The 26,992-nt window shown below is 43.5% G+C and overlaps 1 protein-coding gene across 2 annotated transcripts in view; it reads right to left on the reverse strand.

The window, feature by feature from the left end:
- HOOK3 (hook microtubule tethering protein 3) overlaps positions 1–26,992 on the reverse strand; it is an 83,070-nt gene that overhangs the window by 23,027 nt on the left and 33,051 nt on the right. Inside the window, exons 9-13 of one of the 2 annotated variants that reach the window (XM_073661152.1) lie at positions 21,860–21,922; positions 20,062–20,225; positions 17,562–17,702; positions 6,163–6,364; positions 5,522–5,632 (exon numbers count right to left, since the gene is read on the reverse strand). In XM_073661152.1, the coding sequence (XP_073517253.1) occupies positions 5,522–5,632; positions 6,163–6,364; positions 17,562–17,702; positions 20,062–20,225; positions 21,860–21,922 (681 nt within the window). The remainder of the gene's footprint in view (positions 1–5,521; positions 5,633–6,162; positions 6,365–17,561; positions 17,703–20,061; positions 20,226–21,859; positions 21,923–26,992) is intronic. The other variant, XM_073661159.1, reaches the window with a different exon arrangement.

The raw sequence follows: 26,992 nt of genomic DNA on the forward strand, positions 1-26,992 counted from the left end.
GAGGTTTAAATAGCCCCTCCCACATCCTCCCTCCAGTGTTATTACAAAGGACCACAAGAGTATAGATGCTTCAAATTAGTTTTTATTTCTACTGATCAAGCTGTCGTAGAAACAATAAGCAAGGGGGAGGGAATTACCCGTGCTGTCGTGGTGGGTTATTAGAAACCGAATTACCGGTAAGTCTAATTCTATTTTCTCTTATAACCCCCCACGACAGCACACAGGAGGCATACCAAAGATATACTAGGAAGGGACAACAGCCTGAAGGACCTTCCTTCCGAAGGCTAAATCTCCAACAGACATTAGATCTAGTCTGTAGTGTTTGGAGAAAGTATGAATCAAGGACCACGTAGCAGCTCTGCAAATCTGTTCGATGGATGCGCTGGCTTTTTCAGCCCAGGAGACAGATATCGCCCTTGTAGAATGGGCCTTGAGCTTTGCTGGAGGAGGTAGATCCTGGATCTGGTAAGCCTCCGTAATGGCCCTCTTAATCCAGTTGGCTATTGTGGATTTTGCAGCTTTCTTTCCTCTGTTTGGATCTTGTGTATGGACAAAATAGGTTCTTGGCTTTCGTTCCTTCTTCTGTTTCCTGAAGATAGTGCAGTACTATTGTCCGAACGTCCAAAGCGTGGAATTCCATCTCTTTTTTTTGTCTTTTGGGTTGTCACAAAAAGATGGCAGGATTATCTCCTGGGATCTGTGGAAATTTGAGACCACCTTAGGTAGAAATGAAGGGTCAAGTTGGAAAATTAGACCATCTTCCAGGATTCTCAGGTTGGGTTCGTTGACCGAAAGGGCCTGTAGTTCACACACTCTTCTGGCTGTAGTTATTGCCACCAGGAAAGCAGTTTTCCAGGTCAGCCTATCCAGTCTTATGGTTGATAAGGGCTCAAAGGGTGGAAGGGTTAACCCTTTCAGAACAATGTTAAGGTCCCAGGGTGGAACCAGGTCTGTTACTCTAGGGTGGATGCGGGTGGCTGCTGTCATAAATCTTCTCACCCACTGATGTTCCGCTAGTCTTTAATCGAAGTATGAACTTAACGCCGCTACCTGGACCTTAATAGTTATAGGTCTGAGACCTTTGTCCAGATCTTCTTGTAAAAAGTCTTGAATCTGAGCCACATGAGCCCTATGAGGGTCTGGGCGAGTGGGTGCACACCACCTTAAGAAGGTTTTCCAGATCTTATGGTAAAAGGTGTTCGTTACAGGTTTCCTGCTCTTCTGTAGAGTTTTGATGACTTTCTCTGAGAGGCCTCTTGTTTTTAATATCAGGAATTCAGAAGCCAGGCAGTTAGGTGTAGTCTCTTGGGATCCGGATGGTGAATCGGTCCCTGGAGAAGGTGATCCTTGATGGGAGGAAGGATTAGAGGGCTCTCCACACTCAGACTGGTTAACGTTCCAATCAAACTTCTTTTTGGCCAGCGAGGGGCCACTAGGATTGCTCTGGTCCCTTCGGTCCTTATCTTCTGTAAGGTTTTTGAAAGGATAGGTAATGGGGGAAAGGCATACGCTGAATTCCCATTTGTAAGCGAATGCGTCCACACCCAGGCAAGGGCCGTTTGGATCCAGGGAGAAATATTGAGGTACTTTCGCGTTCTGATGTCCGGCGAAGAGATCTACCTCTGGATAGCCCCATCTCTCGACTAACATCTGGAAGACGTCTGGGTTTAGGCTCCACTCTCCTGGATGAATCTTTGTTCTGCTTAAGAAGTCAGCCTGGATATTGACTGAACCTTTGATATGAAGAGCCGACAAGGATAGAAGATGTTCTTCGGTCCAGGAAAATATTCTTGCTGAGATTGATTTTAAGCTTTCATATCTTGTGCCCCCTTGATGACGAAGGTGGGCTACCGTGGTGATATTGTCTGAAAATATCTGAATGTGAGATTTCTGGACCAGAGGCTCGGCTGCTCTGAGGACTTCCTCTACGGCTTTTAGTTCTCTGAAATTTGATGAGAGTTGACTCACCTCTTTGGTCCATATACCCTGGAATAGCTCTTGGGAGACCATGGCTCCCCATCCCTTTTCGCTGGCATCCACCTTTATGGTTACTAGCGGATTCTGGATCCATGGTACTCCTCTGTTCAGATTTTTTTCGTTCAGCCACCAGAATAGAGAGGTCCTTACTCGTGGTGGTAGAGGGATTCTCCTGTTCAGAGACTGTGGGGATCCGCCCAATTCGTAAGAATGTGGGTCTGTAATGTTCAGGTATGCGCCTGAGCCCAGGCCACCATCTGAATACAGGATGTCATAGACCCGAGAACCGACATGGTGTCTCTTAAGGATACTGATCTTCTGCTCTTTAGGACATTGATTTTTGCTTTTATCATGACCTGTTTTTGTTTGGGCAGGAATGACATCTGGCTGTGGGAATCCAATAGTACTCCTAGAAATGTTTTTGTCATGGAGGGAACCATATCTGATTTTTTCTGGTTCACTAACCAGCCCAGGAGATGATAGGATCTGAGTGGTCAACTGTAGATGTTCTCGGAGTACTGGTACTGAGGGCCCGATTAATAACAGGTCGTCGAGGTATAGTACTATTGAAATGTTTTGACCCCTGATAAAACCCATGACTTCTGCCATGACGTTTGCAAATATTCGCGGGGCTGATGAAATTCCAAATGGGAGAACACTGAATTGATAGTGGACTATTTGATCCCCCTGAGCCACTGCGAATCTTAGGAACCTCCTGTGAAGTGGATGCGTGGGGGTGTGGTAATATGCATCCTGGAGGTCGATTGTGGCCATGACATGGTCCTGTCCTATCAGGAGGACCGTCGACCTGATGGATTCCGTTTTGAATCGTTGGTAGTGGATATAAGGATTCAGTGGCCTTAGATTGATTATAACTCTGTGTGAGCCATTTGGTTTTTTTATTAGGAAGAGTCTGGAATGTCCTGTGCCTATCTCTCTTGTAGGAACCAGGGATATCATCCCTGAGGACAATAGGTCTGTAAGACCGGATATCAGGGTGGCCTGACGACTCAGAGGAGAGCGGTGTTAGGCTTAGTGCCCACGATGCAGAAATTTTCCTGAGCATTTTTGCATCTCCTTGGCAGAAAAACGCATGCTATTTTACATGCGTTTTTGACGCGTATTTGCCATGCGTTTTTCCAATGCATTGTATAGGCAAATACGCATGCAGAAACGCACAAGAATTGGTCATGTCCGTATTTTTTCTGCGAGTAAAATCTGAGCAGAAAAAATACGGACCATGTGCACAGAACTTGCAGAATGTCATAGGAAGTCATGGAATAAGGTATGCAATGCGTTTCTGGAGCGTTTACACGCTGCAAACACGCACCAAAATACGCACCAAAAATGCATCGTGGGCACACAGCCTTAACCTTATCCTCTCTGGAGGATAGGAGGAGAAATTTATTTTTACTCCGAACTCGACAACCCTCAGGACCCATGGGTCTGAGCAGATTTCTTTCCACTGACTGTCCTGATGTCATGGTCTGTTCTGACGTTGGTTTTGGGAGAGAAAAAGATTTTTGCCTCCTCTACCTTTTGGGTAGCTCCATCGTCCTGTTTTGCCTTTACCCCTATATTGAGGGGTCTGCTCTTGGGAGGGACAAAAAGGCCTCTTCCTCACATTCCTAGGTTCCGGGAGGGCCTTCTTCTTGTCTGAGGCCTTCTCTGGAAGATCATCTAGGGCTGGCCCGAACATGTATTTCCCCTTAAAGGGGATGGAACACAACTTCATTTTTGATGCCATGTCGCCGTTCCAGGATTTCAACCATAGGGCCCTTCTTACAGAGTTTGATAGCCCAGATGCTCTTGCCGCCACTCTCACGGATTCTGCAGAGGCGTCTGCTAAAAACCCCGCAGCTTTCTGTAGAAGCGGTAGGGATGCCAAGATGTCTTCTCTGGGGGTGCCTGAAACTTGGTGTTCCTCCAGTTGATCTAGCCAACGAGCCATTGATCGAGCTACGCCCGTAGAGACTGCGTTGGTGCTTAATAGTGTTGCCGAGGTCTCCCAGGATTTTCTGAGTAGTCCCTCCATTTTGCGTTCCAAGGGGTCTTTTAATTGAGAGGAATCTTCAAAGGGCAGTGTGGTTTTCTTTGCTACTCGTGCAATCTGGATATCCAATCTTGGGACTTCAGACCAGCATTCTGCCGTCTCATTGTCTACAGGAAATCTATCCCTTAACTCTGTAGGGGTATTTAATCTCTGGCGATTCCAACTCCTCTAAGACTAAGTCCCTAATACTCTGGTGTATAGAGAACACCAATTTTTTCCTGGAACGTAGCCCCCCAAACATCTGATCCTGTACTGTTTGGGGCACTTTTTCTTCCTCGACCTCCATAGTTCTCCTTACTGCCATGAGGAATTCCTCCAAACTATCTGATGGAAAGTAATATCTCTCTCGTTGGGAGTTATCAGGGGCTGGACTTAGTTCACCTTCCTCTGGAAGATCTTCCGAGATATACATCTCCTCTTGAGAGTCTTCCTCCCCTCCCTCTGGCGGGCTAATCTTCCTCTTTTTGGCTGCTGAGGGAGTAGATGTAGAACCCTGACTAGGTGAGGGAGTAGGGAGAGTAACCGAGGCTAAGGAGGATTTGATCTCCTGACGTACAATCCCCTTTATCTCCTCCATCTCCGTACAGTCCTTCCATAGGGGCTTTCTATGGGAGGACAATAGTTTTTTTGTACAGATGGGACATCTGCGTGACGGTTTAACTTTTTCTCCAGATGCAGGTTCCTCGTCCCCCTACAAGAGAGGGGAGAAGGGAAGGGGAGCTATAATCACTATTTCCTGCATCTGGGAGATGGACTACCAGTGCCATACTTACTGGGACCGGACCGGCGCTGGGCTCTACAGATGCAGAGCGAGAAGCTTCAACAGACATGGTTTTGTCCTACCTGTAGAGGTCTTCCTGTCCAGTGCTCCTTTTATGGGCGACCGGACCAGCGCCTCCCTCTGTTTAGAGGTCTCCTCCCCCGGTGTCCAGATGAAGATTCCTGATCAACGGCGGCATTCCGCTCTTCTTCCTCCATAGCTTTTTTGATGCGGTTCACAGTGGAACGCAAACTGCCGGAAGTGACGTCATCATCCACCGCCCGGCGTCTGACGTCACTTCCGGCGCCGCAGCGTGCGCTCCACATCCTGGAGCCGACATCGCCCGCGCATCCAGCAGGGGAGAGGAGGAGGAGATGGACCGGAGAGCTCAGAGAGAGGCCTCCGGTCAGAAGATCCTGCAGACCTTGCCCGAAAGCGCGGACTGCAGGAGGGGGTCCCGAATCCAGAGGAGACGGGAGCAGCACCCTGAGGAGGAGAAGTAAAGACCACTCGATCCTCCGTTGCCCGGCTAGCAGCTTTCCCCCAGTGCCGGTTGCCGGCTCAGCACACCGGGGATGGCCTCTTCATCCCTGATAGGGACAGGAAATAACACTGGAGGGAGGATGTGGGAGGGGCCATTTAAACCTCTTCGTTGTTCCTGTCCCTATTAGGGTGGGGTTACATCCTCCAGTGTGTGCTGTCGTGGGGGGTTATTAGAGAAAAATACTTACATCCTTCTCTTTTTGTAAGCTGTCAATTTTTTCTTTTAATCTCTTGTACTCAAAATCCAATTTGTCAGCTTTTTTCGATTCTTCTGACAGTCTATTCTGAAGCTCCACGGCCTGTTAAGAAATTAAAACACATTACATTAGAAGGCAAACAAAGGACAAAAACATTAAAGGGATTATCCCACTACTAGGACAACCACTTCTTGATCTAAATGTTTGGCACTGATAAAATAAAAAAAGCCTATACTCACCTCCCATGCTGGCACCATTTCAGCGGTGTCAGCACTCGCGTTCCCGGGGCTCCTGTGTGGTTGTTATGACGCATGACGGCGCCGGTATCACTGTCCCCACCTTCGGACAAATAGAACATGAAGAGGAAGTGCGGGCTGCAGCTGATCTCTGACTTCATCTTCATGTTCAATTCGACAGGAGGTGGGGACAGTGACGGCAGCGCTGATTGGGCGCCAGCTTCATGTGTCACAACAACTGCACAAGATTCCTGGGAGAGAGAGTGCTGACACCGCTGGAACAGCACCAGCACGGGAGGGGAGTATAAGCTTTTTATTTAATCAGGGTCAAGTGTGGGGTATGAGAAGGAGTATTGGACAACTTGAACTCAAAACCACGGAAAGGCCAAGGCGTACCTGTCTCTTGTAGGTCTCCAGCTGACTCCGAGCAGCATTTGCTTTCCGGAGCTCCTCTTCCAAGCTGACTGTATTTTGCATGTACATGGTGTTTTTTTCTTCTAGCAGTTTCACCTGCCGACGGAGATCTCCCAGGTCTTCTAGCTTTTTTTTGTAAGACTCTACCTGACTCTCTAGCTTTGCTACTTTATCTGATGAATGCCTGAAAGAACAGAAGACAAGGTAAATTAAAGGTTACAAATATAATTAAACTAGTCATAGATGTTTCAAGAATTCATTATAGCTCATAAGTGACCAGCAGGGCCCAGAGCACACGGTTTTTAATGTTTAATGTCCACAATGGGTTAATTTTAACAGGTTTTCTAAATGTACACATATGGGACTCGCTATTACCAACTGCGGAGATCTCACAATACACACATATATACACTTACAGTGTATATATGTAAACTCCGTATTTTCTCATGTTCTGGTAACATACACCAGAGTTCTTACACAAATTGGATTCCTCTTTCTCCTTTATGCTGGCGATGTGCCTCAGCACGAGGTTCTATTTTCTATATATTTTGTGACTGCTCTTTGATTAAATCACTATGGACAAACACCCAACGTCTCATCATACAAATCTTGGATGTGGATGTACCTCTAGACCATACATGTCAAACTCTGGCCCTCAGGGTGATTATATTTGGCTCATGAAGCCACATGGAGGACTATGTGGGGCCATTATTCTGAATTGAGGACTATGTAGGGCCCATTATACTGTATGGAGGACTATGTGGGGCCCCCATTATGCTGTGTGGAGGGCTGTATGAGGATCACAGTTGGGGCATCATACTGTGTTGGGTCACCATACTTTGCCAGGGGAGTTGAGAGTGGGGGGGGATAGGGTCATCATACCATGTGTGTGAAGTATACTGTGGACGAATTTACTCTGGAAGTATCATACTGTGTTTGGGGCACTTTTGTTGGCATCATACTTTATTGGGGCAATGAAAATGGCAATCTAGGGGCTTCAATAGTAGGAAAATTACTTTGCAAGGGCTGCAAAGTTGGGAGATATGCTCTTCTGTGACCCCACCAAACTTTAAGGTTTTTTTTTAGAGGGGCGTGGGGCCCAATTAGAACTTCTGCTTTGGGACGCCATGATTGTTTGTACGCCCCTGCCTACGAGAAAATACCCAATGCTCTGGTCATGTGATCTGTCTCAAGTTTTATTAATTAAAATGTACTTTGTTTGTGGGACAACCCCTTTAAGTTTGGTTCCATATTAGATCATAAGGAAAAACTTCCTTGTACACATTTTTTTAAATAAATATCAAAAGTTGGCCTGCGACTTTGTCCAAGTTTTTAATTTTGGCCCTCTGTGTATTTGAGTTTGACATCCTGCTCTAGACCCTCAGTTTTTCCCCAGTCTACATCTAGGAGACCATCAGAATGCTCCTTCATACCTTTGCGGCAGCACAGCGTTTAATAGCCTTCCACTGGAAGCAAACCTCCCCTCCCTCTCTGCTTGATCTATATGTCCGTATCAAAAGATATTAGAAATGTTGAATATCGTACTGCTCCGAGCGAAAACACTGTTGAGAGATTTAATCTTATTTGGTTCCTGTGGGCCATTTTTTGGGCTCACCTGACTTTCATATTCATCACGTTTCTACACTAGGCCATTCAATCACTGCCATCACATACTCTTTCCCATCCTTGTCTATATGTGAGTATGTTGTTTAACTACACTTCCTTTTTATATTACATATAATTATTAATATTATTTATTGTTATAGCACCATTTATTTCATGGCGCTTTACATGTGAAAAAGGGTATACATAGCACAAACAATTACAATAATCGTGAACAAAATGTGATGGTGACTGGTACAGGAGAGGAGAAGACCCTGCCCACAAGGGCTCAGTCTACAGGGGATGGGTGAGGATACAGTACGTGAGGGTAGAGCTGGTCGTGCAGCGGTGTGGTGGAGCGATGGTTACTGCAGGTTGCACACTTGTTGGAAGAGGTGGGTGTTCAGGTTTCTTTTGAAGGTTTCCACAGTAGGCGAGGGTCTATGTTGGGGTAGAGAGGTCCAGAGTAGGGGGGATGCACGGGAGAAATCTTCTATGTGATTGTGGGAAGAGGAGATAAGAGGGGAGTAGAGAAGGCGATCTTGTGAGGATCGGAGGTTGCGTGCAGGTAAGTACCGTGAGACTAGGCACAGATGTATGGAGGAGACAGGTTGTGAATGGCTTTGTATGCCATGGTTAGGGTTTTGAACTGGAGTCTCTGGGTAATGGGGAGCCAGTGAAGAGATTGACAGAGGGGAGAGGCCGGGGAATAGCGAGGGGACAGGTGGATTAGTCGGGCAGCAGAGTTTAGGATATAATCTGATTATTCGTTTGTTACAATATAATTACAACACAAGATTGGTTTAATGTTTTTCAACTAATATAAGGTTTCACATACCTGATGTTTTGTTTCTTGTAAAAAATGGAAAAATTCTCAATAAAGATTAAAATAAGGAAGTGTATCTATGGTGTCATATCATATCTGATAATGAAAAATTGGATATTTTGTGAAATGCAACTGCAAGAGTGCACCTCACTTGTCTCAGTGCCATCTCCTCTCTGGCCCTCCGTACAACTCCCACCGGTCTTAACTTCTGCCCCACATCATCTTCCTCCATCTCCACTCTGTGCTAGGACTTCTGGCACCAAGTAGGCCTCTGATGTCACCACGTACAATGCCTGAAGCTTCGTTAGTGCCTCAGGTGATGCACGTTACAATGTGTGTCGTGACATCAGAGGCCTACTCGTCGCCGGAAGTCACAGTGCCGTGTAGAGATGGAGGAAGAGGAAATTGTGCAAGGTGCAAAAATAAAGCAGAGGCAGAAGGGAGCTGCATGAAGGCCTGGACACTAGGCTGTTGAACATGTGAACAATGGGGAGAGTATATTTTTATTTCACCCTACCTTTATTACGCTCTGAGATCTGAAGAGCATAATATGGAACATTTGATGCAAATCAAACTTCTGCCCAAATTAGTGAGGACTAACTAATTTGCAGATTCGCTCGTCACTGATCAGAATATCCTGCCTTGGAGGAAAAGACATTGCTTTCTATGAATTTTGAAGGCCAGAACATTAAGGCTTTGTTCACACATTGCGTTTTTTCAGCCTTTTTTTCTGCAGCAAAACCTGATCTCTTGGCAGGAAAAAAAGCTGCATCAAAAACACAGGTTTTAGTGTGTTTTTTTAGGAACCCAAAGTTCTGCTTTGCTTCCACTACAGAAGCATGAACACAGGTCACCAATGCAAGACATATGTGAAACCATACTAACCAGAATTTCAAATGTAACAGTGGGGGGAGGTGAATTGTTCAGGAATAGTTTACCTAAGACACTGGCAGTGCATTGAGTTTGTATGACACTATTTACTTTCACACTATGGTCTGCCATTCAGTTGCACAGACATTGTTCAATCTCACGCGTAGCTCAGCCAATGTTTACACTGTACACATCACTAATTTAATTAAACGATTCTAATACAAACTACCATTTCAGTGTCCAACACAAGATAGTAAAATCTTAAAAATTAATGAGTTTCACATAGTGCTGAACTTGCTTATTTTCACTAAAAACGCAGCAAAATTTTATAGCCATGTTCACACTAGGTGCCTTTTCAGCATTTTTTCACTGCCTATTACTTCCAAGATGTGTGTAGATAGCCTAAGACGGCAGGTAAAATAGAAGATATGATTTCAGCCTATATACATAGGAATAAACATAGCCATTTTCAAAGGCTGGAAGCAATCGGCTTGTAATCTGACATCTTGTTGACTACTACAATTAGGCCACGTTCACACTATCAGTATTTGGTCAGTTTTTTACCTCAGTATTTGTCAGCCAAAACCAGGAGTGGGTGATAAATACAGAAGAGGTGAGGTGTTTCTATTATACTTTTCCTCTAACTGTTCTACTCCTGATTTTGGCTTACACATACTGAGGTAAAATACTCAAATACTGAACGTGTGAACATGGCCTTAGACAGCATGATAATTTAGTATACAAGACTCAACACTAATTGGTCTAGGAACACTGGAATTATGGCCCAGATAGTCAAGCCGGTCTTGATGAGCGGGTGTGGTGGAGTCAGACGTACCTGATTCATGAATCAGGAGCGTCTGACAAGTGGCATGCACTTCTGTTTGCCCTGCCACTGATCTTACTCCAGTCAGTGACTGGAGTAAGATTTCTCATGAATTAGACGAGCTGTGGTCTTCCCCTCTCACAGCACCCCTGTTTTAATCCAGCCCTGCTCATTTTAGCAAAGGTGGGAGAAACTGTTGTGAAAATGCCAAAAGTTATTTTTTAGCATCTTCCTGGTTGTGCATAACATTTGCGACTTTTCAAAGCAAGTTGCACCAGAGTTCTGGCAAAATTGTTTTGATGAATTGAAGGCTCTATCTGTCCAGGAAGTTAGAGCATAAACTCTAGGGAAAATTCAAAGCTGTCAATGCTAGCAAAATGCAGAAATGAACAGCGGAGAGAAGTCAACCATATATAACCACTTGTTTGTCAAAGATTCCATCTCTTGCTTAAAGAAGACCTGTCACCAGGTCAAAAGTGGCCAGTGTTTGCTTTTATTTTATTCCTGCTGTTCAAGGTACTTTATTTATTCGCCATATAGTCTCAGAGATCTGGGCATTTTTTACTGAATGCTCATTTTTATGATCTTTATCAACAATGTCTCACTGGATTCTCTGGTCTTTAAAAGACTGCTTTGCATTATTAGGCTATGTTCACAACTTGCGTTTTTTTTTTTGTTTGTTTTTTTGTTTTTATGCAAATTAAATTATGCGTTTTACAGTACCAGCAAAAGCTATGAGATTTCAGAAATCTTATGCACACACATTGTTTTTTTTCCAGACATGGATTGAAAAACTGCTGCGTTTTTGAAAACTGCAGCATGTCACTTCTTAGCGTTTTTGCAGCATTTTTTCACCCATAGAAAGCAATGAGTAAGTGCAAAAAAAGCACTTATCAGGTTTTGCTGCGTTGTTAGTAAAAAAAAAGCATGTACAGCAGTACGTAAAACCAGTTTATTCTTGTGACTTTCCCAAGTGTAAAACATAATGTCTTGGTGTCCTGGTGACCTGAGAATGGCAGTTAGGATTAGTACAGTTTAATTAAATTAGTGATATGTGTAAAGTAAACATTGGCCGACCAAGGTGATCAACTCAAAGGCTGACCAAAGGGTCAAAGTAAACAGTGTCCTACAAATTCAATGCACTGCCAATGTCTTGGGTAAACTATTCCCAACTAATTCACCTCCCCATGCTGTTACATTTGTAATTGTGTATTTTTTCATTAACTCATGTGAACTTTTTTGTTCAGAATGGTCAATATTTTTTCAGACATAAAAAATGTTTTTCCAAAAATGGTTTAAAGGTTTCACATATGTCTTACATTGGTGACCTGTGTTCATGCTTCTGTGGTGGAAGCAAAGCTGAACTTTGGGATCCTGAAAAAAGCAGAAAAAAAACGCAGCAAAAACACCAAGTGTGAACATAGTCTTACCCTGAGAGCAACGCCCCCTTTTAAAAACCATTAGATTAGCACTGAATAAAACAGCCCAGATCTCTGGAACGGTATGGAGGATTTACATAATCAAAATAATAAAAATAAAAAAACAGAATATTCAGGGGTACAGGAGGAATAAAATAAGCAAAATCTGCCCATTTTAGACTTGATAAACTTTCCCAACAAACCTATATACCATTCTGCTCAGCCTCTCTTGCTCTATACCATGCTGTCTGCAGATCGAACTGCAAGTATAACAAAACAGGTTCCCTTTAGAGGGGGTCCCACACCTGGCATCAACAGCAGTCAGCAGTACTCAGTCTATTGGTAGCTGGATATTGGCAAAAAAGCTGCAGAGCTCTGTCAACTGTAGTGGTCACTACCAGGGACTGCAGATCCTATCCTATTCATTTGGTGGGAGTACCAGGTGCCACTGACATGTTATTGATGACTTATCCTAAGTATTGGTCATCAATATTAGGTCTGGCTACACTATGACTTTCTGAAGCGCCATTTATTGATTTTAATTGTTAAGTGGCAGCTACAGTCCACCCAATTTAATACAATTTAATGTATTGCTTGGGACTGCAATCAATCAGTATTGGTACAAAACGTTGCAGTGCAGCCCAGGCTTAAAAGCAGTGGAACAACCCCCTCGCAGTCAACATCCCATGACTAAAGTTAGGCAGCACTCGATTTTTTCCTTTAAAAAAAACACCAGATTTTCCACAACTGCAGAAATTTACAACAAATAACACAATAATTTTTGCAGATATCCTCTATTGGGTCTATAGATATGATTTTTGCATTTGTGTAATAAAAGGAAAACTGATTTTTTTGTTGTTGCAAAAACATGACCGTTTTGCTACAATTCTAAAATTACATCTGTATTGCATGTGAGAAAATGTCCCTGGCACTGGTATGAGGATTTACAAAAGTCCTTACAATCATTTTGTTACTATGCATCTGTTCAAAGAATGCTTGAATTCCAATTTTATTGTTTGGAAACAAATGATAGTGGATGTTTTCCATTGGATCTGGGACTTTATCGACTTCAATGGTAAAACTTTACCAGAATTCATTTGTACTTCTGTGTAAGGTGGCGAGAAGCTCGGGAGGCCAGACAATCCTGCTTACTACAAAAAGCAAGCTTTCCTGGCCACATATCAAAACCCAGTGAAATCAATGGGGACAAATAATCGGAAAAACTAACCAATGCTATACCTACCAGCACAAAGGAAGGTAACCGAGTGGTCTGAAGCCATGTACAAATGTGGCAGCGCTCTGTAGGAGGGTGGGCTCACTTGGGCCTAAATGGATCCCTACTAAATGTGTTTTTACAATAGGTGAACACATATTTAAACTGACGATAATGCGGCTGAAACCCCACCCATCCATGGCCGAAACTCCGCCTACTTGCAGTTAACCAATTAAGTTGATGAGTGGGTGGAGTTTGGTTTGGATGGGCGTGTTACGTCCGCCAAACACCAGAATTTTTGGCGCCCAGTTAGAGCCATTCAGAGTATTTAGTAGCTCTCACTAGGGTGCCGGCTTCTATCGTACACAACAGGGAGTCGGCTCTTTATCTTGGTTCGTTCGCGAACGAACCATCACTATAAGGCTATGTGCCCACGATGCAGAAATGCTAAGGATTTTTTCCTGAGCGTTTCTGCATCTCCCTGGCAGAAAAAAACGCATGCGGATTGTACATGCGGATCGTACATGCGGATTGTACATGTGGATCGTACATGCGTTTTCCTGCCAGGGACATGCGGAAATGGAGCGTTATTCACTGACATTTCCGCATGTGGATTGACAAGCGCTTTCCAAGCGATTAGCATCACTTGGAAAGTGCTTGTGACAACTAGGTCACACTATATAAATCCATGCAAACAGCATGGATTTATATAGTGTGACCCGAGAGAGTGGTAAAAATAAAAAAATAAATGTATACTTACCCTCCGATGGCCCGCGCTGTCTTGTTTCGCTCCGTCCCGTCTGCCGACAGCGGTAGACTGAAGGACCTGCCGATGTCAGCGTCGCGTGACCCGTCACATGACTGACGTCAGCGCAAGTCCTTCAATTCACTGCAAAGTGCCCGGAAGCAAGGAGGAGCGCAGCGCGGGCCGACAGAAGGCAAGTATACATTTATTTTTTATTTTATTCTTTTTTTACAGATTTTTTAATGGTACCTGGGTGTGGAGGAGTCTCTCCTCTCATCTACACCCGGGTACCATCCGCACATTAGAACGCGTGGAATGCGCATCTACATATACAGTGATGCGTAATCCATGCGGTCTAATGCAAGACAATGGCGGCGAAAACGCAGCGCTTCCGCAAAATAATTGGTAGTGCTGCGTTTTTTTCCGCAATGATAATCCACAGCGGAAATTTCCGCAGCATGTGCACAGCACATGTGGATTATCATTGGGGAACAAGGCAGGCCTTCTACCATGCGTTTTTAAAGCGTTTCCGCAGCTGCAAAAACGCTGCGGAAACGCATTAAAAACGCATCGTGGGCACACAGCCTTACAAATATCTTCCCCTTATTTTCACACTACAATTACAACCAAAAGACCCTAAAGGCACTTTTTTTTTCCTTATCAGCGTTCTGATCAATTTACATTCCATGTTTCTGTGAAAAATCGGTAGTACACGGATGGTAAAAACAAAATATAAAAATATATATAAAAAAAAGAAAAACAAAACCAAACAACATGGAAAGGGGTCCAAAACAGAGGCGGATCTCCTAAAAAACAAATCAAAGAATAGACAGCACACTGATGCCATCAGCGTACGGTCATTTATTTTTTTTTATGTGGACACGTTCATTGTGTGTGTGAGATTGGTGCACAAAGTCTAGGGTAAGACCATGACCCTTTTCTAGAGAGACTGTAGGTACACAAGTAAAAATGGGCAGGTGAGTATTGAAAGAATACAATGTGTCCATACAAAAAATACACAGGAAGACAATAGGTAAAAACACAGACGTCTGAATGACGTGACGCTTGTCTTCTTTGAGACGCTTTCTATAGCCTTTGACATGGCTGTATCCTAGTGTCCATGCTATGGCGTCACCTGAAACTGGTTCCAGACTAATATTCTCACCGGCCATTATGTGGGAAACTGTGGTCAAGGTTTTTAACAACTTTGAAATCAATAGTGCATCAAACAGGATTGTGAGAACAAGGGCGAGATTGTCATGTTGGATCCCTCCCAAAGGCTGCAAAAATACTTAAAAGGGACTGTCTGCACAGAATGACTGCTCAAACCAAGCACAGGCGCGCAGTGCTTCATGGCGGGGCCAATAATTTATCTACACCTTCCCACCTGCTTTTCTTCCCCATCTAGCTCCACCATTCTCTGGCTCTATCAAACGAAAGCTGTCAAAGAGGAAAAGGAGAAGGGAAAGAAGGAAAATGAGAAGATGTAGTTAAATGATTGGCCATACCATGATTCCGGATGCCATAATTGCCTGTGCAACCTTCACTCTTTACCAACAGTTTACACTTCGGAGAAGGCCATGCGTGAATGTGGCTCTGCCCATTGTAAACTTAAATGCCATAAACTACAACATAAACAGTCACAAGCATAGATGGTCACCAGTAAAACGCATATCCATCTTTTTGGAATAAAAAAAGAAAGGTAAAGAGACCTTATTCTCCTAACATTTATGGAGGACACAGATGAAAGAGTGACACCCAGCTTTTTTTTGCTATGTAAACTACATGCAAACAGCCACACACAGGCAAGCCTTACTGTGACCAGATGAGATGGGGGCCACACACAATGGCATAGCAGACCCCGTGTGGCCCCCAGCCTGCAGGTTTCTGCTTCCATTCTAAATACACTTCCATGCAGTTTTTGAAGGAACTTGGCAGGGAGGTTGTTCCAAACATCTTGGGAGAACTAACCTTAGATCTTCTGTGGATATAGGCTTCTGCAAATTCTTATGCCTCTCAAATAATCACACACAGACTCGATGTTAAGATTAGGGATCTTTGGGGGCCATATCATGATTTCCAGGACACCATGTTCTTCTTTACGCTGAAAATTAGTTTGTTATGAGACTGCTATGTTTGGGGTTGTTGTCTTGCCGCAGAATATATTTGGAGCCAATCAGACACCTCCCTGATGGTACTGCATGATGGATAATTATATGCCTGTATTTCTCAGCATTGGAGGACACCAAGAAACAAGCAACTTTCAGGAACGTAAATGCAGTGCTCGGCCAAGAACCTTAAAAAGAAACAACATGCTTACTTTTCTGTGATATTGCAAAATGGAAAGGTTCCTTTTTTTACCTTTTTTCTAACCCCATGGTGAGCACAGTCTTTACTTTTGGTATGGATGTAAGATTTTTGCACCAAGGGAATTCCTTGGTCATATATTGGTTTGTTGATTTTATTTCCAATAGAATGATGTAGACTATTTTTTCTTTTTAATCTAGCCAGAAATGGTCTTCATGGAAGAAATGAGGCCAAAAAGCCACATCTTCAACATAGAGACAAGGCCAGGCTACCCAACCATGCACGAAAGCTGAGGTTAAAGAAAAATGTCAGCAAGTGCTCTGGACTGATAAATCAAAATGTGAAATATTTGGCTGTAATACAAGGCAGTTTGTTCACTGCGGGTCTGGAGAGCGGCACAATAATGAGTGTCTGCAGGCAACAGTAAAGCATGGTGGAGGTTCCTTGCACGTTTGGGGCTGCATATTAGCAAATGGAGTTTGGAATTTGGTTAGGATTGAAAGTTTCCTAAATCCCGAGAAATACAGTCTCCATTATGCAATACTCAAGGAGGCGTCTGATTGGCTCCAAATTTATTCTGTAACAGGAAAACGATCCCAAACATATAGAGAATGTCACTAAGAAGTATCATCAGTGTAAAGAAGAATAAAAAGTCTTGGAAGTGATGATATGGCCCCCACAGAGCCCTGATCTCAACATCATCTAGTCTGTCTGGGATTTCATGAAGAGACAAATTGATTTCTTCAAGCCTACATCTACAGAAGATCTGTGGTTAGTTCTCAAAGATATTTATAATAACCTCCCTGCTGAGTTCTTACAAAATCTGTGTACAATTGAATCTAGAAGGATTGATGTTGTTCTGAAGGCAAAGGGTTGTCACACCAAATATTCTTTTCATTTATTTTTCTCTTTTGTTCATTCATTTTATTTTTACCTATTATCAAAATACAATATATTTCTGTTTTTAAAAGTATTCCTACTTTCCAGTATTTTTCTACACCAATCTCAATTTATTCAATATTACGTATGAGCACCGAAATACACATCTTACACGCCTTGGCTGCTTTCACTGAGATTATTAATGGTTGTCTGAGGAATGTTTTGCCTTTTTGAATGTAGCTGTGCAATTCATCAATATCCGCTGCTGGCGGCTTCCTTTCCATTTTCTGACTGATGACATCCTGGATGTATTCGATGAGAGACAAGTTCAGTCCATAGTTGCAGACCAAAGTAGCACGTTCAGGTAGTACAAGCAACACGCGTCTTGGCGATGTAATGTTGAGAGCAGCAAAGGCATGCAAGTGTGTATATTTATGCTGCGCATGGCACTGAAAAAAATTTAGATATTTTGAAAATTTTGTTTCATCATTTACATATCAGTCACATGTTTATCGATCCTGCGATTTTAATAGTTCCACAACTTTTCCTTCTTGGTGTTGCAATGTTGAGGGGTGTGTTTATATCTGGATATCTATCTAAATCTGAGAAATCGTTTTTAGCAATATAACACAGCGGATAAAAGGTTTTGAAGTTTGACAAAATGTGAATGCGATAGATAGGAAAGTCTTGGCCTGTACCTTAGCACGTCCATTTCATCTTTCAGTGACTGTGCTTCATCGGCTAGTGTTGTTAAATCTTCATTTTGCTGCCTTAGCTCTGTGATCTCTTTTTCGAGCTCTTCACATCGTATCCTGTAATCATCTTTGGACGCTTCAAGCCTAGAAAAGATGAAAACCTTTGTTTAGGGTAACAATAAAACAAGAATAGGAAAAAATAGATATACATTCTCAAAAACGACTGATATTATCTACAAATAGTCTTAGGTCTCTTGTGTTGGTTTACAAAGTTGTCAAATTCTGTTCACAATGGGGTCATTTGCTTTTTGGGAGACAGTCCAGTTTTGGACGACAAGAAGAGTTTACCTGCAGTGTTATTCTAGCCACCCAAAGAACTTAATTCTAAACGTAAGGCTTTGTGCCCACGATGCAGAAATGCTGCAGATTTTTTCCGCTTCTCCTTGGCAGGAAAAATGCATGCGGATTTTACATGAGTTTTTCCCGCCAGGTAGAAGCGTTTGTCAAGCGTTTTTGCATGCATTTCTGCATGCGGGCTATCACGCGCTTTTCCAAGCGATTTTAGCATCACTTGGAAAGTACTTACCTTCCAATAGCCCCCGGTGTTTTCTCCGCTGCGTCCGGTCTGTTGTATCGGTCGCAGTGGTGTGAAAGGACCTTTCATGACGTAATTTAGTCATGTGACCGGTCACGCGACCGCCGACGTCAGTGGTCACGTGACCTGTCACATGACTAAATGACGTCATGGCAGGTCCTTTCACACCACTGCGACCCATACAACAGACCGGACGCATCGCTGAGGAGACCGGGGGCCATCAGAAGGTAAGTATAATCTTTATTTTTTTATTTTAAATTCTTTTTTTTTTTACAGGTACTATGGTACCCGGGTCTGGAGGAGAGTCTCATCTTCTCCAAACCCGGGTACCATCCGCACATTGGATCGCATAATATCCGCATGTGCTCATGCGGATATTAAGAGATTCAATGCAAGTCAATGGCGGCAATTATGCTGCGTGTCCGCAAAATTAATGGACGTGCTGCGGATTTTTCCGCAAAGATGATCCGCAGTGGAAATTTCCGCAGTATGTGCAAAGCACATGCGGATTATCATTGGGGACCATGGGGCACGTATTACCAAGCGTTTTTGCTGCGGAAATTCCACGGCAAAAACGCTTGAAAAAAGCATAGTGGGCACACAGCCTAAGGCATGGCACTAGTTTAAACAGACCGTGAAACTAGTATAGGACAGCGGTTTTTAAATGGAGGTTGCTGATGGACGTGTCTAGTCATATGCCCCTCAATCATTAGCCATTTTCAGGACACTGTGTGGTCCTTGGGAAAGGCTGTGCTAACAAATAATGGGGCGATTTCACAACATAAAAAAAATCGGGGCAGATCCTCTACTAAATATATGTTCGTACGTTGCATATAACTGTGGTTTCCACCATATTTGTTAAAACCCACTTTCAAGAAATCCTTTTTACAGGAATGGAACTATTCTACCGGAACTGCAAAGCAATCAGTCATTGATGAAAACATCTTATGTGAGTAAAATTATTTTTTTCTTAATAGTTAACCATTTAACAGTCAGTGAGTCACAGCATTACAAAGCATCTGTATCAGTGTATGGGTGCTACTACCCTCATTAAATAGACAGTCAAGTTCAAAGGTGCCCACAATCAATCTACATGAAGTGTGCGGGAATGGCAAGAAGCACAGTATTAGGACCTCTCTAATCAATATCTTCGTTGCTATAAAAATTATGCTGTGTAGACTAAAGACTGCAGAATATGAACAATTACCTACACTGTTGCACCCTTACGTTCACATCATCTGCCAAGGATGTGCACTGTAAATCTGATGGTGGATTTGCATTCTGTATGTGACGTACATTTTCCCTTTAAACTGAAATATTTGACATTTCTAAACTATCTGAATAACCCACAAGGCGTGCCGCAGATGTGAAAGTCTGCAAAGAATGTTCATACAGATGTTAGGATGGACAGCAAACCGTTAGGATTTTTGAAAAGCCCAATGACTGCCAGGTATTTTCCTAACCATATAAACCTGGCTCTGCATGGTCTGATATATATGTAAAGATGTAAAGGGGTTGTCCAGGTTTGGGATGAAAGTTTGCAGTTACTTTATGTGGCAGCAGACTTCTGAATCCTGAAAGCGCGCACACTGCACGCTGTGAGGATTCTCCGCTACTGATGCCAAAAGCAATTAGATATGCATGGCCTCACTCAATTCACTTGCAGTAAACGAGGCTGTGCACGTCTAGTCGGAATGTGACCGGAAGTATGCAAATCGCGTATCTGCGTTCACACGACGGTCCACTCTCGCGACCGAAGAATCCTGACAGTGTGCAATGTGCGTGCTGTGAGGATTCAGAAGTCTGAAGTCACATACAGAGACTGTAGACCCATGGCAAACCTGGACAACCCCATTAAGAGTTATTTCTAATGGCTGTCTGCTGCACATAAAATAATATGCATTCTACCTAAAGGTTTCTTCTTGTAGCTGCTCTAGCTGTGTCTGAAGTTGGAGGTGCCTTCTTCCAGCCGGACTATTCGGATCTTCTAAAGAATCAGACTGATTTAGGCGTTCCATAATAACCTGGTTTTCGGCAAGTAAACTGCTCTTCTCTTCTTGGAGCGCCGCGACCTTAAAAAGCAAACAGTAAAAATTCACTCTTCAGTGTAAATAAGGATTTGTAGGTGACATTTTCTTGTGCAATCCAGGTAACATGCCATCCACTCAGAGCACTCGTGTAACCGTCACAGTGTTATTACAATCCATGATGGCACTGCGACCATTGCAGGGTTAAAGTCCAAACATATTTATAAGAAGTAGAAAGAATTGTATTAATCATTGTAAAATTGCTTAGATTTTAAAACATTACAATCTTCTTAGCAGATCACACACAAAACTGAAGTCAGGACATCAGTGAATTCCAGAGTAACAAAACCCAAGCTTATCATACACTTTAGGTAGTTGTCGGCTCAGCTGAAACTTATACCCCCCCCACCCACCCCACACACATACAGTACATAGAGCTGGAGTGGCAGAGGCTTCGGATCTACAGATAGATCTTCAGCCTCATTTGCATTTCACTTCAAACACTGATTTCTCAGTAATGGAGGAACAGACTGGATAATGGAATATTTCTTACAGAATATTATGGTGGTACCCACTTCTGCCAATTGAAGGGCATAATGACAAGATATGCCATAACTGTTTGATAAATGCAGGGTCATAGTAGTTTTTAATTTTAATGTGAGTTCAGAAAGTTTTTTGCTCTTCAATTTCAATAGAGAGCCGTACATGCATGACCACCTCTCCTAACAGAAGTGGGCAACAGGGCCCCATTTTTTTTTTAGAAAGATGTAGGTCTCACCCCTGTCAATTTGTGATAAATGTCCCCGATGGGGTAAGCCCTTTTAACGCTGACAGCAGCATCAACTGTCAGCTACAAAAACAACAAAAAAGTCATAGTGAGTGAATGGGTGGGGACAGCTGGCATAAAAGAGCAATAACCATTGGCAAAACCATTAAAAGATTCATGCTAGCAAGTCCAACATATACATATATGTTAAAGAACGCACAGTACCAGACCATGGAACCATATTTCATCATCATATATTAATATTTGGTGCAGAAACAAGTCATGCTACTACATTGCTGACCTCCGCTGGGTTCTACTCATGTAATACAGCTGAATGTGCAAATCTTGGGAAACATTTTTCTAACAGAAGAGTTAACCAATATTAGTATTTCGGAGCAGAAAAGCACAGTGCATATGCAAACCAAAGCAACATTGTGTTAGTAAGGCCTCATTCAGACGTCCATTTTTCCAAGTACGTTCCATCCATGTTTTTCATGCATAGAACACGTACTCGTTGGTTTATGGGGCTATTTATACGTCAGAGGTTTTTTGCAGATTGTCACTGCAAAAAAAACACAGAGATATGTCTGTTCTCGATCCGACTTATGGATCAAAAACCACTCACACAAGTCTGCAGGTCTGTCAAACTCAAGGACAGCACATGGGTGCCGTCCGCGTGCAATCAGTGGGCTGTCCGTTTTTAACATTGCAATGGGAGGGGCAGCTGTACAATTTTTTTTTTCACTGGCAGATAAGAAAAATCGCTGATGGTAAAAATGGACACACTGACTAAACACTGACGAAATTCTGATCCAACACATCAGTATGTTTTATTCATGTACGTGAAAAAAAAATGGACATCTGAATGAGGTCTAAGTGTTTGATGCTGGGGTGTGGGCATTCACAACTTTACCCTTTCTTCTAGCTCATTACATTCATATCTCAGCTTATCTCGTTCCTCTTGGATAGAGTACGCCTTTATTGGCACAGAAAGCAAAATAAGAAAGCAGTTAACGGATTTCATTGGACTCTAGCACAAAAGAATACAGATTTACCATTTTTTGTGTATTCAACTAAAGATGTGACTATAATATGGCGGCGATCAAGAGATTGGTGTAATACTATAGGTTCTGCAAGGGTGGGCATGAAGATTACATGAGGTGGTAATGGTCTACAAGCATGTACGCTCCAGTTCACACAAGAGTACAAGCTTATGAAAGCAAAGAAGATAGCCAGACACAACCTGCCCCATTCAAGTAACCTCTTTGGGCAACTTACTAAACAAAATATTAGGGACATCTGAATAACTGTCATACTGGTTGTGAAAGAGAATATTTGGCTTGATAGAAATGGCAGCGGGCATTTCCGAAATATACATTCAATGCTAATATGTCTACATTTCTGTAGTGTAGCAATCTACAAATGTGTCAAATCTATTTCTGTGACTTGTCATGAATGAGAAATGTGAAGCATTATTCAGCTGTCTACTTCATGCGCACACCACCTATTAGTTGGCTTAATTCGCACTAATAGTAAATATGATGCATGGCATGTATGATAGTTTGCTGGCACAAATCAAGGCCAGGGTCAGACGACTACATGAAAAATCCATCGGGTTTCATCCAGAACGCTCAGACAATTTTCATCTGTCTGCCATCCATGTGTCCGTATTTTACGTCCATGTGGCATGCATGTGCAATCCGTTTTCATATATCTACATTCAAAAATGTACATGATCAGATCGTTTCCTAGGTTAATAATGGCAATGTATCCACAAAAATCAGATGCCACACGGATGCTCTGCATGGCCTCCAATTTTTTTGCGCACCCATAAACTTGAATAGTCTCATCCAAAGCTAGAAAGAGAATAGTCCATGCTGCAAGTTTTTCACACAGACACTCGATCCATGTAAAAAAAAAAAAAAAGTAATTTGAACAGTCCTATCACATTACGATCCTGAATTGGTTAATATAAATCAGATATGACAAATAGATAAGAAACATTTTTAGTTTACACACAAACTTTCCCTTTAAACTTTACATGGAGGTGGACATGGCCGAGCGGTGTATGCAGTGAGACGTGCTTTAGGAGGGCTCCGGCTGCACTCATCTGATCAGTGATTACCCCCACCCTTTCAAGTCAGGGTTCCTGGAGCCTGGGGAGCTATTTTGATAGCCGCGCCGTGCCATGACCCAAAGTAAAAAGATGGGCAGAGAGGAGGAAGCAGCGCTGGCCTATTTTCAATATGCCATCCGAGTGGCTGACAGGAGGAGACAGAGGGACTTGAGTGTGGATGTGGCGTTGCAGCTGGAGCAAAATGCCCGCAGGTCTCACCCGTCCAGCACTCCGATGCAGAGTTCAGTGGAGGCCACACAGGGTCCAAAGCTCGCTGTGGAGGCCACACAGGGTCCAAAGCTCGCTGTGGAGGCCACACAGGGTCCAAAGCTCGCTTTGGAGAAAGGTCCCGAATTCAGAGTGGTGGTGGAGGAGGTGGTGGTGGTGGAGGAGGTGGTGGTGGAGGTGGAGGTGGAGGAGGAGGAGGAGGAGGAGGAGGAGGAGGAGGAGGAGGAGGACTCTCTAATGGCTTCTTTCCTTCAGACCTCAATAAGCACAGAAGCAGCTCCTATACGGAAATTGAGCAATCCCAGTAATCCTAATGAAAACCCTCAGGAGAGCTCTTCATCCCTGCAGGATGTATTAAATGCAGTTACTAAATGCAATTCTACACTCACTACACTGACAGGTCATGTGGGATATATACAAGAAACAATTGCTATAATCCGCCATTACGTGCAATAGGTGGCGGAGTGTACTACGTCAGTGAGTGACTATCTGAAAAATCGCCAGGAACTTAGCAACATAAGACTGGTTGGGGTCCCAGAGAAAGTGGAAGGGTGGTGACCCGGACTGCTTTTTTGAAAAATGGCTGCAGGACACATTTAGGAAAGATGTCCTCACTCCTTTGTTCGCAGTGAAGAGAGCCCATCGAGTCTTCACGAGACCGGGAGACCCCCTCGTCCCATCCGGATTAAAATCCTGCACTAAAAAGACAGGGACATTATCCTTAGGAAAGCAAGATAGAGGTAGGACACAATGCTAGGGGGCAAATGAATTTTATTTTTCGCAAATTTATCTGGAGGTTCAGCGTAAAAAAAGATCCCTGTTCCTGGACATTAAGGTGTTGGCCCTTGGTTCTACAGATTTTTTTTGGAGTCCCCTAGGGATGCCCTATAGTCTATGGTGGCTGGACAGCCATGAGCAACAAATCAGTCATGGGGCCGCAGCCAGTAGTAGGGTCTGAATCGGAGTGGGTCTGTGTCTGTGGACTCCGAAGGTTTGGGCTGACTTTTTTGGCCATTCGTCTCCTGTTGGCCCAGACATATTTGCTAACCCTCAGGACTGGTGCTATGTTTCAATTTCTCTGCTCTATGCATGTTTAATTTGTGCTGTATTCATGGTTTAAAATGACGCAAATAATTCTTATTTTTCATTAGTGCTGTGGATCCTCTTTTGAGGCTCCATTAATGAGATAATTCTCATTTCTCGTCTAATGTTCCTTTTTTCTTCACAGGAGTGTACACCCGAAGGTAATGGTATAGTGTCATTCCGTGCCCCAACCTTTACTTGTAAGGGTAGGTTTACGCCAGGGGTCTCAAACTCGGCTGGGTATATGGGCCGCACATGGAAAAAATTTGAATTTGGGGGGCCGCATTCTTTGTTCAATGTGACATTTTTAGTGATACCATTTTTTTGTATACACCTTTTGAACATTTTTTCCGTGTTTATTTTTTTATGGCTTGGGTCGTTATGGATGTGGCGATAATAAACGTGCACTTTTTTGTGTTTACTTTAGTTTACATATAAAACAGCATTTTTAGTGCCCAATATTTTTTCATGCTTTATTTTTATTTTTTTGATTTTTACAATTTTGTTTCCCCCAATTGGCCACATTCAGTAATATTGTCTTACAATTAGCATCATATAGTAATAATGGCAAACATCTTGTACTAATGTGCCCCATCCAGGTCCCCATCCTGTGGCTATGTGCCTCATCCAGGTCCCCATCTTGTGGCTATGTGTCCCATCCAGGTCTCCATCTTGTGGCTATGTGCCCCATCCAGGTCCCCATCTTGTGGCTATGTGCCCCATCCAGGTCCCCATCTTGTGGCTATGTGCCCCATCCAGGTCCCCATCTTGTGGCTATGTGCCCCATCCAGGTCCCCATCTTGTGGCTATGTGCCCCATCCAGGTCCCCATCTTGTGGCTATGTGCCCCATCCAGGTCCCCATCCTGTGGCTATGTGCCCCATCCAGGTCCCCATCTTGTGGCTATGTGCCCCATCCAGATCCCCATCTTGTGGCTATGTGCCCCATCCAGATCCCCATCTTGTGGCTATGTGCCCCATCCAGATCCCCATCTTGTGGCTATATGCCCCATCCAGGTCCCCATCCTGTGGCTATGTGCCCCATCCAGGTCCCCTCTTGTGGCTATGTGCCCCCTGTGCTGTTCTTCACACACATAAAAAGAAAAAAGAAGATGATTCTCACCTGTCCTCCGTTCCCTCGGCGGCCTTCCTGCAGATGTGGCCCGCAGGCACCACAGAGTCAGACCCCTTGACGATCCCGACCTGGTCCAGGAGGAGCCGCCGACAGCAGCGCTGCTTTGCCGCACAGAGACTGTCTCCCAGCACAGCATTTTCAATGTCAGCCGCCGGCCAATCAGAGGCCAGCAGCTGACATCTGCATATGGCAATGACGTTATACTCGCTGCGCCGACACGCAGATATCAGCTGCTGGCCTCTGATTGGCCGGCGGCTGGCATTGGAAATGCAGTGCTGGGAAACAGTCTCTGTGCGGCAATGCAGCGCTGCTGTCGGCGGCTCCTCCTGGACCTGGTCAAGATCATCAAGGGGTCTGTGCCTGCGGGCCGCATAAAGCAGCCTCAGGGGCCGCATGCGGCCCGCGGGCCGCGTGTTTGAGACCCCTGGTTTACGCTTTAAAAGCACGGGTGGGGCTGGTTCGTGGTCCAGAGTTGGTGGAGTGGGGGAGAGGGGGTGTTTGAAGTGCTGCTATTCTGTTACTCAGATTCTTCTAATGGTATATTGCCTGGAATAAGATTCAGCGTTGGATATCTGGTCCTACATATCTTCCCTTTTTTCTTTTTAAGGACAAAAATGGGTATGACCGTGAATTTGCCATCTTGGAATATAAGAGGACTAAGCGATAGTTTGGAAAGATATGCAATGCTCAGGTATATTAAAAAGGTTCGTTCTGCAATAATTGGACTACAAGAGACACACCTAACAAAAGACTATTAATTCACTTCATAGGTTCATATAGTCTGCAGTCTTTTCAACTTTTTAAACTATTTGAGGGGGAACTTCTGCCGCACTACTTGTAGATGATTAATAATGCTTTCTTGAAGGGCGAGTTGCCAAAATCACTATATGAAGCAATAATAGTTGTCCTACCGAAAAAGGGAAAAGATAAAGAACTGCCGGACTCCTTTAAAGTCCTATTTCCTTATTGACCTCAGATGTTAAAATGCTTGCTAAAATTCAGGCAGACAGATTAAATTCTGTTATTACCACTGATACTCCCGGACCAGGCTGGCTTTATGCCCTCAAAATCAACTGCTATTAATCTGCGGAGGTTATTTTTAAATTTGTATGATGCACAGGTAGACCCATGCAACAAGGCTATACTTTCCCTCGAGGCCACAAAGCCATTTGATAGTGTGGAATGGAAATACCTCTGGGAAGTGCTTAGGGTCATGTGTTTTGGCCCCAATTTCATTCAATGGCTTAAGTTTTTGTATAAGGCCCCAACTGCTAGAGTAAGAGACAAAATATATTTCTAGAATAGATCTTCATAGGGGGAAGAGAACTTCAAAGCTAAAATCAAAAAATTTCCCTACTCTGCTTCTTATACATAAAGTTTGGTGGAATTGCAAAAAGCTGTTAGGGATGCGTGACTGCACTAAGTATACCTCTTATCTAAGGGAATTTTGCCATTTGGAAGGCTTTGGAGATTGGAAAAGGCATGG

Source organism: Phyllobates terribilis, unplaced genomic scaffold (genome assembly GCF_046119375.1).
Source record: "Phyllobates terribilis strain yellow unplaced genomic scaffold, ASM4611937v1 Scaffold_1__5_contigs__length_1240528914, whole genome shotgun sequence".
Taxonomy (NCBI): Eukaryota; Metazoa; Chordata; class Amphibia; order Anura; family Dendrobatidae; genus Phyllobates; species Phyllobates terribilis.